Below are 18,481 nucleotides of genomic sequence, written 5' to 3' on the forward strand. Positions count from 1 at the left end.
ACTGCATCTGGGGAATTGGAGCAGCTAGAAGATTCTCCAAAAGTCTTTAAAAGCTTTCTTCCTGCTTTTTTTTTTTTAATGCAATGGAATTTTTGAAGCAATATGGAAATCTCATGTTGAAGTGTCAGAAGTTGACAGGTTGGTAACAGACTGAATTTAAGAAAGCTCTGATGAGAGCAGCATGTTTAAGAAAACATATAAGGCATAATAACCATGTGCCAAATATTTCAGATTAATACAGCCGCATACTTTGGTTCTAGGCAGGAGTAAATATTGTCAATAAAACAAGAATAGGTTACTAAATGTCATGAGTGATGATAGCATGAGGAAATTTCTCTTAGGTATTGTTAACCAGCACTTTTTGAAGCATGTGGAATTGGACTTCTGCCTCTTCTGTCACCAGGCATAAAGGAAGGTACCAATAAGCTTATGTTGTCAGTATTTTTATTCCTTCTTCCCTCCCTTTTTAATTAAATGGGAACAAACTCTTTCAAAAAAGTTTCCATTACTCTTCATTTACAGAAGAAGATATGTCTCATATATTAAAAGGAGAAAAGTATATGTCTCTTGTATTAAATGCCCTGCAGTGAGAGTTCTGCTTGTAACAAATAAAAATAAATATTTTTTGTTTTCTTTTTTCTTTGCAATTTTCATGAACTAGTAAAGAAGACTTTGTCTGTAAAATGTTTGCTATCCCTTAAAGAAATGAATCTTGAATATCTGGAACTGTTTTTAAATGTTGTTCCGACAGAAGCATAAAACTGCATGTCTTTAGATCTGTGGTATGAATTTACTTGTCTTATTACATTTGTGTCTTGTGAAAAATTGCTTAGGCATGTGTATGCTCCCGTGGTCTGATTTGGGAATACTTTAAACAGAGTTTTGAAGTGTACAGGAGAATCAGGCATATGAGGAAGTTTTTGGCTGTTAAGGTGAGAGAAGAACAAGAGGTTATTATCTTCAGCTCTCAGTGAAACCTTTTAGCTGTTGACAGCAGTACATTTGTTTAAATAAATGAGAATGAAGTGGTACTGTCTGGTATTGCTTTGCATGTAAATTACTGATGTGAGTCATCTCAAAGGAACTGCCTCTCAAATGAAGATTTGGTTTGGGCATTTGTCTGTTATCTTAAATGCCCTAGTGCTGATTCTGGTACTTTTGGCAAGAGTTGCCTGGTGGTTTGGAGTGTAGTTGATTCAAGAGGCAAGATTCTATTTTGCAGAGTTACTAATCCAATAAAAAAACAGCTGATCTTGAGCCACTACTTCAGTCCTGTAAAACGTTCAAACTTAAAATAGCCAAATAGTGGATGCTAGGAGCCAGTTGTGTACATTGGCTTGAAATGCTGAAAATCTTTTTAGAATATTTCAGGACGTCCTCACTTAGGCAGTATTTTCAGTGTCTTCTATTATACTTTTGCTGTATAAGGATAATAGGATTGGGTTTCAAGTATGCTTTGAAGTAGTTTACTGGGGAGGTTGATGTGGCTCTGCTTTCATGGATCTTTTTTCTGTGGAAACCACTGTGTGGATCCCAGTGTGCGTCAGTGGCAAAGAACGTGGCATGATTTATGCTGTATTGAACAAATATTCCGTACTGCAGCAACATCAAGGCCTTGGTGCAAACATGAGATCCTACTGAAGAAGGACTGGAATATAGTCTGAGTGTGGCAGGTCAGAGGCAGGCATGTTAGAAAAACTATGTGAGAAAAACTTGGATAATGCTTGCTTGGATTAATCTTGGATCTACAGGCAGTCACTTAATTTCTAAAGAGCTGCATTATTTTTAACAGGAAAGAGGTCAGTGCTTGTGGTACATTAGCTACTTAATGGAAGTGCATTCCTTCAGTATTTTAGCATGTTTAAGCTCCCTTTGCCTTTTAAACTGAATAATGACTTTTCAACAGTATAGGAGAGCAGGTGGTAGGCGTACTCTGGAATTTATTCTCCTGGGATTGGTGGTGGACATCTCCTCTGTGAGTTAGTGCTAGTGGATGTTTCCTTCCTTGTGGTCCTTTGCCTGTCACTCTTCTGCTTTTGGCATTTTCTTCTGATGGTGTGAGAGTATGTGACCAACACCAGTGGTGGTACTTCTCTGTGCAGCTTTGTGTGTGCACATCAAGGAAACAGATCTAGGAGCTTTATCTGTAATAGGGTGAGAGTATACTTAACATCAACAAAGGAGAAAGGGAAATCAACTGTTTTATGAATTTACTGAGAAATTTTCAGGTTAAAACACTTTTTAAAATAAATAGAGCTGCATTTACAATTGCTGGGAGATTGCTTAGACCTATAAATGTGACAGAAATATAAATCTTTTCGTATAATCCCCTTGGCTCATTACTATGGCTTATCTGGGAAAAAGCAATTGCTTTGCAGTTTTTGAATCCTAGAATAAGTGTAGTTAGTCATATCTTTTGAGAGTTGCTTTTATTACTGTTTATGTTCAGCGCTTTGCATTCAGTGCAGGTGTTAGCATAGGGTTAATAGAAACACACGAAACATTAAAAGACCTGTCTGCACCTGACTGATGGGTTGGTAATGGATTATGTATTTTCTTTCTCCTGAAGAAGGAATACTTTTCCTTTCAAGAGGACTTGGAGAATTTCAGATGTCTCGTGTGGATTTTAGAACTGTACCTATAACTTCTCCTTTATCTCCTATCTTAGTTTTTAGGAAAGGGAACAAGACCCAGTGCTTGTTTATCAGTTTATAAGTAAAGGGGAAATCAGTGATGTTTAGGAGAGGATTAAAATTTTGAAACAGGCACTAGCTGCTTCATCTGGAGTATCTTCTGAATGCTATGGAGGACCCAAGGGGAAACTTCAGGCAGTGCTATACTAAAAATAAATCTGAAATTAAAGATACAACCTAATGGTGGAGATTTATACAAGCATTGTTTGCAGGCTTTTGTTGATTGCTGGTGAAAATGCATAACTGATGGGCTGAACAAATTCTCAGTTTTGCAGCTGAGAATTTGTTCCATCAAACAGTGTTCTTGTGCTCTTTGTACCCGTTGTAGTTCCCATGGAAATAAATAGAAGGCATTACTTTCAGAGTGACCTACAGAAATATGTTTTTGACAAATGAAATACTGTACAGTTTTGTACAGTTTCTTTTCCAAGCTATTAAACTTCTTATACAGAGTGATTGGTCTTGGGTTAAGGAGCTATCAGGAGCTATCTTCACAACTCTTCTTCCCCTTCCCCCTTCCCTCCCCCCCGTAAATCTTACATTTATTTAGCTACTTTCTGCCAAGGAGTTAGTGCCTCATTATAGTTTGTGTTAGATTAACACATGTTATAGCAGATTATCAACTGTTAGTATCTTTGGCATTGCTGCCAAATTGGCTAACCAAAATCCATGATCTGTAGCTGAAATCTGGTGATGCTTGGTAGCTTCATTTAGCAGTATTTCTGACTTCAGTGTTCTCACTTTTCTGTGTTACCCTGCCACGAAGTACAGATGAGGATGCAATTATCAGTTTATGTTTAGATGATTGAGAAATGAGGGTCTGAGTTATAAGTTGTGAAAAAATACAAGTGGATGCAGTCAATAAAACAGTAAGGAAGTTTACCAAGTAGAAATCCAAGAACTGACTAGGTCTTACCTGTATCCATGCAATACTGCAAATCTGAAATCTCATTTTTTAGAGAGAGTTCTGGAATATAATCAGTCATCATTCAAAACAGACCAGCCTTTTCCTGAAAGCTATTTAGGTCATGAGATGTCACCACACCTGACCATAAAATCCATCATGCTGGGGAAACCAACAGACAGCACCTGGCATTATGAAACACTGTGAGTTGGAAGCTATATTTATCTTCGTTAGAATTGACAGTTCTCCCTCGTGGCTTCAGGTGAGCCCGCACTGACATACCAGTTCAACATATTACAATCCATCAGGGTGATCTCCTTTGGAAAAAAAACAAAACAAAACAAAACCAACAAACAGCTGCTACTGTAGCTTGAGGATTTCTGGTTTTGTTGATAGATTTGAAAGGCAGTGAACAGAGGCCCTGTTTGAAATGCTAAATAGCTCTATTCTTTATTCCTAGCAATTAACTTCACTTTTGGATTGCTCCCTCCCCCGTCCCTCTTACTTTTTTTTTTTTTCCTCTCGAGTCTGCAAGGGAATTTTGTGTTGGTGAAAGTCTTCAGCCTGACAGCCTTTCTTCCCTATGTGCAGCAAAGCAATACAGCATACAGTACTGCGATCTACATCACACCTTCAGGGTCCTCTGAAGACTGAATAGTAACTAGTAACTTCACTCTCTGTAACTCATTTGTTCCTTGTAGTCTTTTGAGCTCACCAAATCTGAAACAAATACACTGCCTCTACTGAGGCTAGTCCATCAGCATTGCAGAAATTTTACATCTGCTACAGTATGTCAGATGAGAAATCTTTGCTGTGCAAATTAAATATTTCTTTCCTACATTGAGATTTCTCTCTTACCGATAGTAATTTCTGAGGCAAATAAAATGGAGGTTTCTTTCCTTTTGATCTGTTTTTGTTGTTGTTGTTGTTGTTGTTGTTTCCCTCCCTCCCTTCCCATTCTACTACATAATTACGAAATTCTTGCCAGTAGTATCAATAGTGAATGCCAAAGGACTCTATGAGCAGGTAAAACCTAATGTATATTCCCAAGTATGGGTGAAACTTCAGCCTGCCTGAGTCAGATATCTGTTTATAAAATGGATACCTGTTATGAAAAACTTCATTCCAAACAGTTTTCAGTTTGACAGAGTTTTTGTACTGAAATATGAATTTTACAGGAATGATTAGACAGCCGTGCTGCTGCTAGCAATTATCAGCTCCACTTTAAATTGCAGCCTGATCCAAAAATATAACTTGAGGATTTTTTCAGTTTCTCACACCTTATTCTTTTAGATTGTATTCTTGTGCTGTTACTGTGATAAGTAAGCAGCACCTTAAGAGACTTAAAAGATGATCAGTAAATAATTACAAGCTTGACACTGGCAGTGTTGTCAGGGGAAAGTACTCCATTGAAATGAAATGACCCATTGTGCTTTAAACTTTGTATCATGTTATCTTATAACCAGCTGCTTGCTACCACTTAAGTACTGACACTTATGTTGCTACTGTTTGAAGTATGTGATATCACCGATGGAGAGGATAAGCAGAGGAGGGCTCCGGAGAAGACTCTGAAACCTTCTGTTTAGGGGATTTGGTACACGTGCTTGTTGAAAAGCCCTCTAAGAAGTGAATGAGTTTTACTTTTCATCACGGTGCTTTTTATTGTGTTTAAGATACAAGAGGCACTAAATAAGCATGACTGAATTAGTACAACTCCTGTGCCTTCTCCAGTGTGCCCAGGTGTGACCTAATGGTTCAGCAGCAGACCAGGCTTCCACATTCTAAGGTTTGCTACCAGTGTGCAGTTTAAATGTTATTTTGGCTTCAGTTTAGTGAAATATTGCATATTGATATTTATGATCTTTGATAATTAAATTTTGCCTTGCAAAATGAATTCATCTTTTTTTTGGTAGATGGCTTCAAATATGATTGAGCAGAAGTTTCAAGTACAGCATGTAAAAGTTTTCATCAGAGTTTAGGCTCTTTAAATTTTGATTAATTTGACCTCCTGGTAAATAAGTACAAAGAAATACTATTCTGTCTGATACAGTGAACTGAACGCACAGTGGAAGTTTAATGGGGATGGAATCATCAAAAGGATGGTGGAGAGAGTTCTCTTTCCAGCAGTATTTATTCTAATTCTCTTCCTTTCCTTATTTGTTAGTTGATAGTTTCTCAAAATCTGTAAGGTAATTCCTGGTATGCTTACTGAATTTTCTTTCTTAAACGTGGAGGTGCAGTGTTATTGGTAGATGTATGTAATTTTTCTTGCAAATAAAGAAAGGCAGAAATGCTCATACGAAACTTTGAAATCTTTTTTAATCAATGATTGGAAGTGATGGTTTCTTAATACCTGGCAACAGATCTGAATTTGGATCAGTTAGATAACATCTGCAAGTGAATGTGCTTTTAATGGTATATGTGAAAGGAGCCATTGGATTAGTATTTTTTTTATAGCATATGAATACATGAGAAGCACTACCTGTAACGGTAAATGAACAGTGTTGCTTTCCTTTCATGTTTCACAAAGATCAAAAGCACTAATATAACTGGTGTTGGAAAAGGCTCACTTGAGCAAATGTTAGTGATAATAGCAAATATTTAACTGTCCCAATAGGCCTTGATAATTTCCTCAAGTTGGGGAAGTTGCAGATGTAGCTGCAGTGGGACCTGCAACCTTTTAGTAGGTAAGATTGTTCTAATGTGCTGACCAGCTAATGTTCTTAGCTGGGGAACTGTTACAAAATGACCCATGGAAATTAAACCTTTCCCACAGAACTGGATTTTCACCTGGGAAGAACAGGAAGGGTTCTGCCTCTTGATTTTTGCAAAATGCCTCTCATTTTCCCCCGGTTTGCAGGACAAAACTTATACCCGTGCTTAACATTAGCTTGTTTTGGTTTTTATGTCGCTCATATTTGCAGCACAAAGCCTTTTACTTATGGTACTTTGACTTGAATTCCTTTATTGTGGAGTCTGTGCATCTCAGTCAGGCCTAAGGCAGACTGTAGAAAGGCTCCCAGTGAATTTAACAGGATCAGAATTGAAAAGGATATATAATAATTTATGAAGAATATTAGAAGTACCAGTAAATCCCTGAAACTAAACACTGCTTTATGTTAATAATGAATGTTGCTAGGATATTTCATTAATGCTGTGACCTGTGCATTGTTCTGGGAACCTTTTCCTCAAGTAGAACAATGGAAAGAATTTTAAAGGGTATTCTTGTACCTGCTTGGGATTGACGTAAGCATTTTCCAAGTGATTAATTACACTGTTCCTTCTTTTACAGTTTGGTCAGTATATTACCTCAAAAGTGTTTCTGCAGAAGGCATGGTATTTTAAGACACCTGCAATATGTGATACCCAATAGTTAATGACAGTACATCTCTATGATGTGAAATTCTGTCTCCCTGTGGCCTTTTAATACTGCCTGGTCACTTTGTCTCAATTAATTACCAGGATAAATCTAGTTCTTCCAGCTACCGCTCCTCATTATGACACATTTAAGCTTATTTATCTCAGCTCTGCTTTGCTTACTTTGCATGTTACAGTGAGCAATTTAATAATTGCATCACTGTTGTAGAAACCTGATACCATGAATCTTTATTATTGGTGACAATGTTTGATTTATATCATTAAAACATCACAAAGGAACAGTGGCTTAGTCATCTCTGGAATATTTACTGCTTGCTGGAAGATAGTAATTTTTATTGCAAGATATGGAAAGGTTTGTCTTCCAGAGCAACCAGTGATACCCTCACATACAGTAAGTAATGCCAGCTGAACATAATGCATTTGAATCAGTTTTTGCATATGAGACTCATCAGCTGTTATTTAACAATTTGAAAATGGAGGAATACAGTGCAAGCAGAAGGATATAATTCAGAAAAAAAGTTTAAGAATGAGGCATATGGTAGATATCCAATGTGCCTAAATATTAATAAGCTAGATTCATTCTTTTTCCTAGAAAAGAACTAGAAATCAGTTAAATTTGAAAGAAAATAAAATAAGTGAAATGCAACAATTTTTTTAGTAATCTGTAATGGGCATTCTTGCACCTTCTTATCCATGGACATTTTTAGCATTAGCAGATGTTAATGTATATTAGCAAGCATGTGAGTAAGCTGAAGTATTGAAAATGCACCAAAGTCTTCAAGACTCTCTAACTATTTTAGAGAAGGGCTACTTTGGAAGTGAGGATGCCTTTCTGGAGGTCTGACTGAAGATTTAAACTGTAGTCTGTAACAGAAAACTTTATCTATGAAAAAATATTACTTGAGACTTAATCATGTTATTTATTATTCTATATGCTTTGTCAATGCCATCATAATTCTTTTCTGTCTGCAGTAGTATTCTGAAGGAGTTGAGAAACTCTTTTTCTAAATGTTGTTATTGTCATCTCAAAGAAATAGCTTTAGAATATTACCTTTAGTATTAATGTAATCTATTATACTTGTAACTAATATCAGTGTGAATCAAAGAAGTGGTGTTCCAGGCTCATGAGATATTGCTTAGTTTAATGAGTATGTGAGATATCAACAAAATTGCTCTTCGAAAAAGCTTAGCTTTCACTTACATGAGGAAACATTAAAAAGCTAACAGAGAATGGATGTATTATACAGACAGTGTGTAAGAACAGCCATCTTACATCAGATCAAAGAATCATCTATCTCAAGCCTGTGTAGACAGGATCTGTGAGGACGTGGACAGGAAAAAGTATAAGGGAAGCGTGTCCAACCCACAATTCATGGACCTCATGCAGCCCAGCACAGCTCACAGTGCAGCCCACTCCCTGCCCCTCACAATTATGGCAGCAGCTCTGCCCCACCAAGCAGCACAGCCTGGCACCTCAGCACAAACAGAACCTCAGTGCACTATTGCCCTTAACCAGGGCAAGGGCTGCAGTGAAGTCCTATCTCAAATTATGGCAAATAAGTTAATGGATTATGACACATTGGCTAAATGCAGTCCTGTAAACAGCAAAAAATACACAGCTGTGCTTTCTGTTTTCCAGAAATAAAGATCCTCTTTTCGTACAAATATCCTTGATTTAGAAAGGGAAAGAAATGTAGGAAGTTTCTATGAGACCTTGTGGCACTACTAGCTCTTCAAATTAGTAGGCCTTCTTATTTTCATATGCAGAAGGAAAGAACTGTGCAGGTCATTTTTTTCTTCTATTACTCATTTTGTTTCTAAACAAAACAATTTAAAGAGATGAAGATCTGCTGCCTTCCTGGAGAGCCCAGTGGATGTTTTCTATTCAGGTCACAATTGAAATTGAGGGTAAAGAGAAAAAAAAGAGAAGGAATTTTTAATAGTGCTGAATGGACTATTTTTGTTCATTTTACAGTATCTTGCTTCTCTGACATGTTTTCTTTATAAATGCTTCAGCTCATGACCATGACTTATTTTGAATGGTAAAGTATATAATTAATGTCAAGGTGAAAGGCGATTATGCTTGTGAACACTTCTCAGTGCCCTCCAGAAACCACTTAGAAAGCCAATTTAGGTCACACATGGTTCAGTCTCTCAGAAATCTTTCTTAATAAAGCCCCGAGGCACTCTCTTTTACTGAGCAATTAACAGAAAGCCAGCTCCTCATGTTATTGTAGGGAAATGAAAATTTGTAGAGAAGGGGAAAGGACCGTATAAGACACAACAATGTTTCTTCATGCAGCTCTGAAAGCTGAAAATGCATTTTTTAGAGAGAAGTTAAGATAAAGAATAATGAAGGTCCAGAATTCCAAAATGAAAGTATTTATATGTTAAACACAGTGATTTGAAGCTTTCCATCACCTTCAGTTAATTTTTTCCTGATTATTTGAACAGATGTTTCCCAAGAAATCTCCTGGGCAAGTCATGCTGAAGAGGAGTATTTCCTGGATTTTGATGTGTCTGGATATACTGTTGCACGTTGAAACTCCCTGCAGATCCTTGCCTGTAGAGGGATGTGTTGACAGTTTGAGAATAGCAGAATGACAGTAAGCATTACTCTGTTTTGCAGTTGTCATTTTCAAAAACCTGGTCTTAGAGAACCAGTTTGATTCACTCTAGTAATATGGTAGTTTTTTATTAAAGTTTACTTCTTTTCCATATAGACAGAAAGAAGCAATATATATATGAGACTGTACAATAGCTGTATGTAATAACCATGTGCTATTTTGTGGTATGGGAGATTTGTTATCAGCTCTATACATTTGGATTTCAACTTTTGTTTCTCAAGCTGTCTAGAATAGACTTAATATAAACTTCTGTATGATGTTTCTGCAAAAATGTGGATTGTGGATGTTAATAGTTGCTGATTTCTCTGGACCAAGAACAGTGCTACTAGTATGCCTATTAAGTACAATTATATTGGTCCCATAGTCAGACACAATTGAATAAGTACCCCACTTTTTACACTCTTTATGATGCATAGAGTGCTAGTACTGAACTAAGACCTGGTACAGTGACAGTCCAGATTTAGTAAAGTTACTATTGTAGTCAACGCTTATGAGGAGAGAAGCAAAGATTTACTGTAGTTGTATCATTAATTTTATTTCTGCCATTTATTTTGACATCTATTTTTATGACAGTTTCATTTGTGTATATATTTATAAACCTGATAAACATTCACATAATATGACCAAAGCTTGCAGTTGGAGTCTGAAGGTCTGCAATTACTCTTGTGTTATATGCAGAATTTAATTCATTGAAGTTGTTGGGTACAAGTCAGAACTGTTGCAACAGTGCCTAATGTCAGAAGGAATCACAATTCACTGTATAATAGAGATCAGATGGGCTGCAAAATAATCTTTAATTTATTTTTCTTGTTGAAAAATCTGAATTTGTTGTAGAACAAAGGAAAGAGTTAAATGCCCTTTGCTAGAAGGCAAAATCATAAAATCATAGGATGGTTTGGGTTGGAAGGGACCTTCAAGATCTCCTAGTTCCAACCACCTTGCTATAGGCTGGGACACTACCCACTAGATCAGGTTGCACAAAGCCCCATCCCTCCTGGTCTTAAGCACCTGAAGGGGGAGGGGGCATCCACAGCCTCTCTTGGCAATCTACTCCAGTGACTTACCACCCTCAAAGTAAAGAATTTCTTTCTAATATCTAGTCTAAGTCTACCTTCCTCTGGTTTAAAGCCATTTCTCCTCATCCTGTTGCTACATACCCTTATAAAAAGTCTCTCCCCAGCATTCCTGTAGGCCCCCTTCAGGTACTGGGAGCACCAGCTCTCTCATCCTATCCTTGTAGGGGAGGTGCTTCAGCCCTCTGATCATCTTCATGACCCTTCTCTGGACTCGCACCAACAGCTCAGTGACTTTCTTGTGGTAGCTGGCCTCAGAATTGGATGCAATGCTCCCGATGGGGTTTCAAGAAAGCAGGGTAGAGGGGCTGAATCACTTCCCTTGACCTACTGGTCATGCTTTTCTTGGTGCAACCTGGGATACAAGTGGCAAAACACAGGTTAGTTACTCTGGGAGGTTCCCTTTTTGTTTATCAATCACCTGTTCTTACTCCTGAGCTTTTCTCTAGGCACATGGCAATAGTGGACATCAGCCTGGGGTTTGGCAGGATCCTTCCACCTGTCATCAGGTGGAGAAGCAGATGATCTTGCCCTGACACCCATAGGTAACTTTGGTGCCATTCTGTTTGCTTTTTCAAAAATTAGAAGGTACAGCACTGGTGTCCTATCCAGTGGGATCATAGGACTGCCATTACTAGCTGCAGATGAGTAGGAGATGGGGCTTTAGACCATTGTAACTGCTTTCTTCTTGAACTAGTTGCTTTGATATTTGGATGGTCAGTCTCACAGCCTGTAGAAAAAGAATGGCAGGAAAATAAGAGCTGATTCATTAGATGCCAAACAGATAGTTTGCAGTCTATTTCCTATTAGAAATAAGCCTGTAAGGCTTTTTTCTGTTGATTAGGCAGGAGAGATACCTAGATGTAGTAATATTGGGTTGGAGGATATTCATTAGCATAGCCTATCAGATGAGAATTGGCTTGTTTGGAGTCTTTTCACAATCAGGAAGATGTGGGATCTTTCTGTAGAAAGATGAATTTCCTCTTTCCTCTTTAATTTTAATTTACTTTAACAGCTGCCTACACTCTAACACCTTCCATACCACATTGCCACAGGTACAGTTTACTTCTCTAATGTCTGATCTCATACCTTGGCACTGACTGGCTCTCTGATCCATTCCCTCTGCAGCTATCTGCAAGCTGTCTACTGTGCTCTCCCTTTGACACGTAACACCCTCCCCCTTTCCCTTCAGAGCTCTTTCCTTATGCAAAACTATTTTTGTGATGCTGGCAGGAAACGAATGAGCAGTAATGAAGCAGTTAGAGCTGACAGTTCAATTATTTATTTTTAAAGAATGCATGTATTAAAGTATTAAAACTGGATGGGCCATATCCTCATCTGCTACTGCTTTTTTGTGTTAAGAGACTATATCTGAATTGTGCCAAAGGAGTTTCTCTTTCAATATGTTCTTTTTAAAATAATAATTGATTTTTCTAGGACTTCTTATTTCTGATGTTAAAATATTTTCTAGGTGTTGCTTCAACATGAGTGAAAGAAATCCAGTTGTCATTGACTCTAACTATTGCTTATGTAGGTGAAAAGTCTAGTACCTGGAATGCTTGCTGCACGATGGAGTTGTCTTCATCAGTGACTGCTGTGTGCAGCAGTAGTGTTGCCTGGTGCACTGGGACACTGTGCAAGTGCATCTAACCTTGCTGTTCCTGCAAACAGTTGCAAGTGCAGCTAAAACCAAGGGTTTGTGCAGATTTTGGCTAGCAATGAAGTCTTCAGACTCTTGGGTGTCCAAATGGAGTGTCCTGGACATGCTGTTTTGGCACTCAGAGTACTTACTAAATCCACTATTCTCCTCTGAAGTATATCTGTTAAACAGTCTTCTCTGCATTGAAGTTCATGCTAGTAATTTATCCTTCAAAAGTTTTAATAGCAACAGAGCACTATTATTGAAGAAACATATTTGTCTCTGTTCGAAGTAGCACATGCTTATTATTTAACCAGGCTCAGAACAAATTGTCCATAAAAGCACATTTAATAAAATGTTCTATCTCATTTCAGCAGTATCCTAAGCAATCATAAGATAAAACTGCATGTATCTTTGTCATCTTCTGGTACTGAAATACTGTGTTTTCTGTACTCTGGATAGATCTTATGTTAAGCTTGTCCTGATCTTGGACCAGGATGCTTGTCATTGTACCACTGACTTTCAAAATCAAAACTATTTCTTAGTTATCTATTTGACTTTGTCATTCTGCTTTCAGTCATTGGCTGTGAACTACAGGATGGTGAATGTAGAAATTAAAAAAAACTCATTGAGAACACTGACACTGGTCAGCACTGAAATCCCCTCTCATCTAATCTGAAGGCACCTGGGGAGCCAAAGTAATTTCTTTCATAAAGCTGCCTGACAAGAGGAGTTCTAAGTGATTAAATCTGTCTGTAATATGCCTGTTCTTGTTTGTCTTTCTTTTTCTCTGTAAGGAGCAGGTATTTGTTAGTAGGAGGTAACTGCTGCAGATTCTTAATGTTGTAATACTGCACTTTCACCCATCCAGTATAGAAAGGTTCTGTATAGAAAAGATTGTGTTGTTAGTGTGTGCAACTGAGACTATGGAGCACAGGACTCTTGTTCAAATACTGTCTGGGTTACTAGTACTAGTTGTTTGGTTCTTTTTGAGTTGTTGGAAAGCAGGGGTACATAGCAGTGCTGGTCCTCTGGCTGACTCCTGATGGACCACCTGAGGGACAAGATGAAAGAAACCAAATAGTATGAACTTCTCTGTCACTTTCAGAGTTGGTTTTGTCTGTTGGAACAGACAGAATTTCACATTTGCATTACACCTGGCTATACTTTACTTAGCCTGTGGATAGAAGTGTTTAGTCCCCAGCTAGAACTATCAACCAAGCATGAAAATGACTTTTAAAAAATATAAGACAATTTATAGCTGGCTGAGCATTAATTTTATTTGAAGACAATAATCACTAGAGAGGTCAACTACATGCTTGGCTGACAGCAAAGTCCAAGCTACATATACAGTATAGCTAAGTCTCTAGTATCAGCACTTCTGTGAACTTGAATATAGTCCATGTCAAGTATTTATTCTGGGAATATAAAACTCTTCTCAGAGCCCGCTGAATGCACAAGGCAAAGCAGATGCTAACCAAAGGACACAAGTCTGTAGGGCATAACTGGGGATCTCTTTTGTCTCAGTTACATGTGTAATCAGCTGTACTAGGATGAGCATTTATTACTTTTTTAGTTACTGAACCCACTTCCACTACTGTGGTTGCTCCTCATGGTTATACCATGAAGTGAGAAGTTATGAGATGAAATAATAGCCAAAGCTATCAGTTTTTGCTGTCTAGAAGGCTTATGCTCTGTCTGCTCTTGGAAGGTGGCTGCCAAGGTTCACTTTCAGGGAGTCTCACAGTGAGTACTTCCATTTTGTTTGAGAGGTTAAAGGACCAGAACCCTGGCAGTGCTGGTGAGATCTGATGATAACACCTTCGTCTGACTTGTAGCCCTGTGAATAGGCCCAAGGCAAGGCCATGTGAGAAGCTGCAGAATGCTTTGACATTAGGCTGCCTGATACTGCCGTATGTCAGTGAAGTGCTATTATTTGAAAAGGCTGTAATTCACTTCTCTCAAGGTATTGCACTCAGTTGCTATGTGCTAATATATACCACTGCAGCAGCTGGCTAAAGACAACCATTTGTTTTGTTCATTGATCCGTTTGTATAACGCTCTTAAGAACATTATGTGTAAGTGAAGTAAATAATGTAAGAGTAGTTAAACCTGATATCCACATGAACATTTACAGGCTTTGAACTCTACTAGCTTTTTGATCTACCACACTTTAAGTGCAGCCACTGATAATCAGACAACCATTAATAATCAGCATCAAAGGAGATTAAAAACATGGAAAAGGAAGACAGAGTAGTAGTTTATTTGTTAAATGTAGTTCATTTTGTTAAATTACCTAGTATAACCTATTGTTAAATTATCTTTTATAATTGTTCTAAATATACCTTCATCTCTCACACTCCTTAGTGTGTAGGGGAGGTGTTACGTTGCACAGCTCTTTCATGGGATATTTTGACAGGAACTAGTTCCTACATCATTGTGCTAAATCAAGCGTGATGAGCTGCTCAGAAAGTATTGGCTTGTGAATCTCTTATGTGAGGTAGGGAATATGACTAAGTGAAAGCTTTACAGTGTACTTGTTGACCTGGCTATGTTAGAGTAAGTAAAGAAATCTGAGAAGCATCATATTCAGGCCAATAGGGGATACTGGGATTGCTTGCATTTCCTACACTCAACCATCCTTTATTTTCTTGCCATGCCTCTTTACAACTCACATTTGTAAGAATACTTGAGATTCACAAACATTTTCTGTATGTTCTACACAGAAGCCACCTGTAAAAGAATACTTAAAAGAAGATAACCTTTACTGTTCTCTAGAACTGAAGGCAAACTGAGATTATCAGAAAAATTCTATTCCAAAGCAGTACCTTGAGTGAGAAGATACCAAAACATCCTAGGAGAGTTCCTATTAGGATAAACGTACAAAGTTCAACTCATTTGCTTTCTTGGTTCAATTATGTTTCCTCTAAATTTTTGCGTTATAAGAAATTGCTCTTCTTCAAATTTCAGTTGAAAATTGTGAGATGGCATGTAGGGAAAAAGCAACACAATGCAGTAGACAGAACAGGCCCAACAATATAGTATATGTTCTTCCTCTTTATGTGTTGTGTCTTTCTACTTAAAGTAAGATTGATTAGAACTGTGAGGATTGTCCTGTTCTTTATGCAGACTGTATTAGATACTACTTATTATTACATCAGTATGCTTGTAGTGCTGTGTAGACAAGTACTCAATATCTCAGTGAGTATTCACTTCAGACAGAGAAGTGGAACAATAAGATCTTACGAAAGATACAGGCATCTGGAAGATGTGTTGGAGTGGGTTGTATATCAGAAATACATAGGCAGTGGCTTCTGTATATTTATATTTTTCTTTGTTTTTTTGCCAATGGAAAGCTGATAGTTCTTTTTTTTCTCCTATTTTTCAAAATCTCTTGTATTTTATTTTCCACATTAACCTAAGTAGAACTTCCAAAGAAAAGATGCTAATACTGTATTGAGTCAAATAAGTATACATATGTATTTTGATAAACAAAATTAGTATACAAAAGCAAAGAAATTAAGTGGGGAGAGATACAGAAGTTCAGTTGCCATTGACTTTACTGTTGCCTACCCTTCCATACAGGTCCTGCCAGCGTCTGCCTTTGTGCCTTTCCTACATGGGGCTGCACGGGCCTTCCCTTCCAAGAGGTAAAGTCAAAACATGGCAACTGCTTCCCAGGGATCTTCTGTTCCCCTCAAACTGAAGTCAATGCCTTGTGCATTTCTTTTGGTTGCTTCTCTTCCCAACAGACTATATCTGCATAGTGTGATTTGCTTATGATATGAAATCATAGCAAGAAAAAACAATTAGCAATTATTTTGAGAAGATGAATACTTCATATTTAGTTGCACCATTGTGAAAGCTGCTTGGTGTTCTGCTGTCTAAAATAACCCTGTGTGGGTCTTTTTGCCTTGTGCTCAGAGTCCTTCTGTCAAACCTACACTGTCAGAAGCTGCCAGAGGCTGGGCAGAGTCAATCATGAGAGGCTCGCTTTGGAAGTGACTTCTGTCAACTCAACAGTTCTGCAGCCACATGAACATTTGTTACACCTCTTTGATTTTCTCACGTTTTGTGAGATTGTGGTCCCAGTGGCATTTATGGATATATCAGGAATACAGAACTAAAGCAGGGGAAAAAAAAAAAAAACAAACAGCCAAGGTTACTTTTAGGTCACCAGTTTTACTATGTCAGAACTGAAAATAGAACTGGAAACACTGTTTTCCATTTTAACATGAAAAATTAAAATTCTCTTGGCTGAATCTATGCTTTTCTGCATGTGTTGTTTGTACGTCATGAAATATTTACTTCTCAGACCTAAATTCATCTTTTTCTCAACCTGAAAAAAGGCTCCAAATATGTTACAGAATGTGCTGCTTCCCTGTTGGGCATGAAAAATTAACACCGTATCACCTGAAGAGTTAAAAGGAGGTCAGATAAGGTAACTTTTAACCAATATGTTGCCATTTTTTCTTACCTATTTGACCTATTCATAGAAAATTTAGGAAAGAAATGGAGACAGAGGCTTCATGAGGAACAAGCAGGCCTGCAAAGTTTCAGTTACATTGCTCAGTTCTCTGTCCTGATCAGTGACTAAAACTCCATTGAAATTTACTGTATCAAGTGATTGGCTTCAAGCTTTCAGCTTTAAGTACCAACATCACTACATAGGACATTTCCTGGAGTTTTTACAGTTTTGGGATAGACAGTAATAAACAAATGAATGAGGAACAATGTGTGTATGTGTGAGAAGATTAGGATGAGGTTGTGCTTGCTTTTTGCCAGAAATTTCAAAAAAAGTTTTTACCCTCCTTGCACATCTTACTCATAAATAAGCTAACTTAAAGCTTAATGTGCTTGCTCTAGACTCTTTATCAACCCCAAGAAAAATGATTTCTGTCCTACTCAGTGTTTATAAAGAAATAAAATTGAAAAATAGCAAGTCATCTTGCACTTAGAAGCCCTTCTATAACCACAGATTATTATTATTATTAGGGTTTTTTTTTAGTTGAGGACTCTTGCATAACTAGATGTGAGCAAGACAGTGTGTAGCATCCAGTAAGTGAGAGTAAGCAGTGCAAAGCTGACATTCTCAGGGTATGGGAGGGTCAGCGTCATTCCCGCTAACAGTGTAAGTCTTGAAACAACTAATGATAACAGCATCTCCATTTCAGATAGCATAATAATAAAAGTAGTAAGAAGAGAAAAAATGAAAATTAATTCAGCAACTATATGCAGTGAAGATAAAACCAATTTTTTCACTGTTTTTTTAAAGAAAATGCATGTAGACTACTAGAAATGCCTTTCTTACTAAGTGACTAGGTTAGTTTGGTAACTGTTAAGTTCAATTGGTCTGTCCCATTTTGAGACACAATGGTATTCCCAGGTACAATAGGCTGCAACTTGACAACCAGGGAAAGGCAACTGGATGCAGGTTATTATACATCTTATTTTTCATTATTTATGCTTTTTTGTGTGTGTTTCTGTGTAACTATTTGCCTCTAAGGAAGTAAAATCAGAGTTGTCAACTTAATGACTAGTATTTGATTTGCTTAAGATTAAAAATGATACCATATTTTTAATGTCGTGGAGAAATGTTTCCATGCACATAAGTTGATTCCCTTCAGGGAATGCTTTAGTGATTTTTAACAGTGAGCCATTCCTACTACTTGCTAATCACAGGTGCACTTTAAGATTTACAGAACTCCATTTTGATTCTGTGTAGCTTAAGCTTTTTAGAAGCGTCCCTTTCTATTTTTCTTTGAAGACATTGAGTGCTTGCTGCTACACTACCTACTCCGTAGAGAGTGTTGGAGTGCAAATGTTGTCTTCCCTCTGTCTCTTAATCTGGCTGGATGGATTTGCTGTGCCTCTGGTGCATCAGAAACTTTACCCATAGGCTCTGAGAGAAGAGGGACTTGTTTGTCTTTGTTATGTAAATGATGGGGAAATAATTGTTTTATATAGCCAAAAGTCAGCACACTAGAGGGAGTTGCACTGTTTTCATTCAGGTATCTTTTGATGACTCCAGTCCTCAAATCCCTCTCAAAAAAGAAAAAAAAAAAAAAAAGTGAAGTCAACATAAATATTACTGAGATAAGGAAAAGCTCTTAGTGATGGAGACTCAGAAGGCCGGACTTCCCCACTGGTGTGATCACTGTTATCAG

The 18,481-nt window shown here is 37.6% G+C and overlaps 1 protein-coding gene across 1 annotated transcript in view; it reads left to right on the forward strand.

The window, feature by feature from the left end:
* The window catches only part of LOC149917879 (uncharacterized), a 59,874-nt gene extending 43,308 nt beyond the window's left edge, over nt 1-16,566 (forward strand). The window contains exons 3-4 of the mRNA XM_090142053.1: nt 15,900-15,964; nt 16,239-16,566. Coding sequence (XP_089998179.1) covers nt 15,900-15,964; nt 16,239-16,441 — 268 coding nt within the window. The 3' untranslated portion in view covers nt 16,442-16,566. The remainder of the gene's footprint in view (nt 1-15,899; nt 15,965-16,238) is intronic.
* Nucleotides 16,567-18,481: the final 1,915 nt, after the last annotated feature.

The sequence above is a fragment of the Phasianus colchicus genome, chromosome 5 (assembly GCF_987193195.1).
Source record: "Phasianus colchicus chromosome 5, bPhaCol1.hap1.1, whole genome shotgun sequence".
NCBI lineage: Eukaryota > Metazoa > Chordata > Aves > Galliformes > Phasianidae > Phasianus > Phasianus colchicus.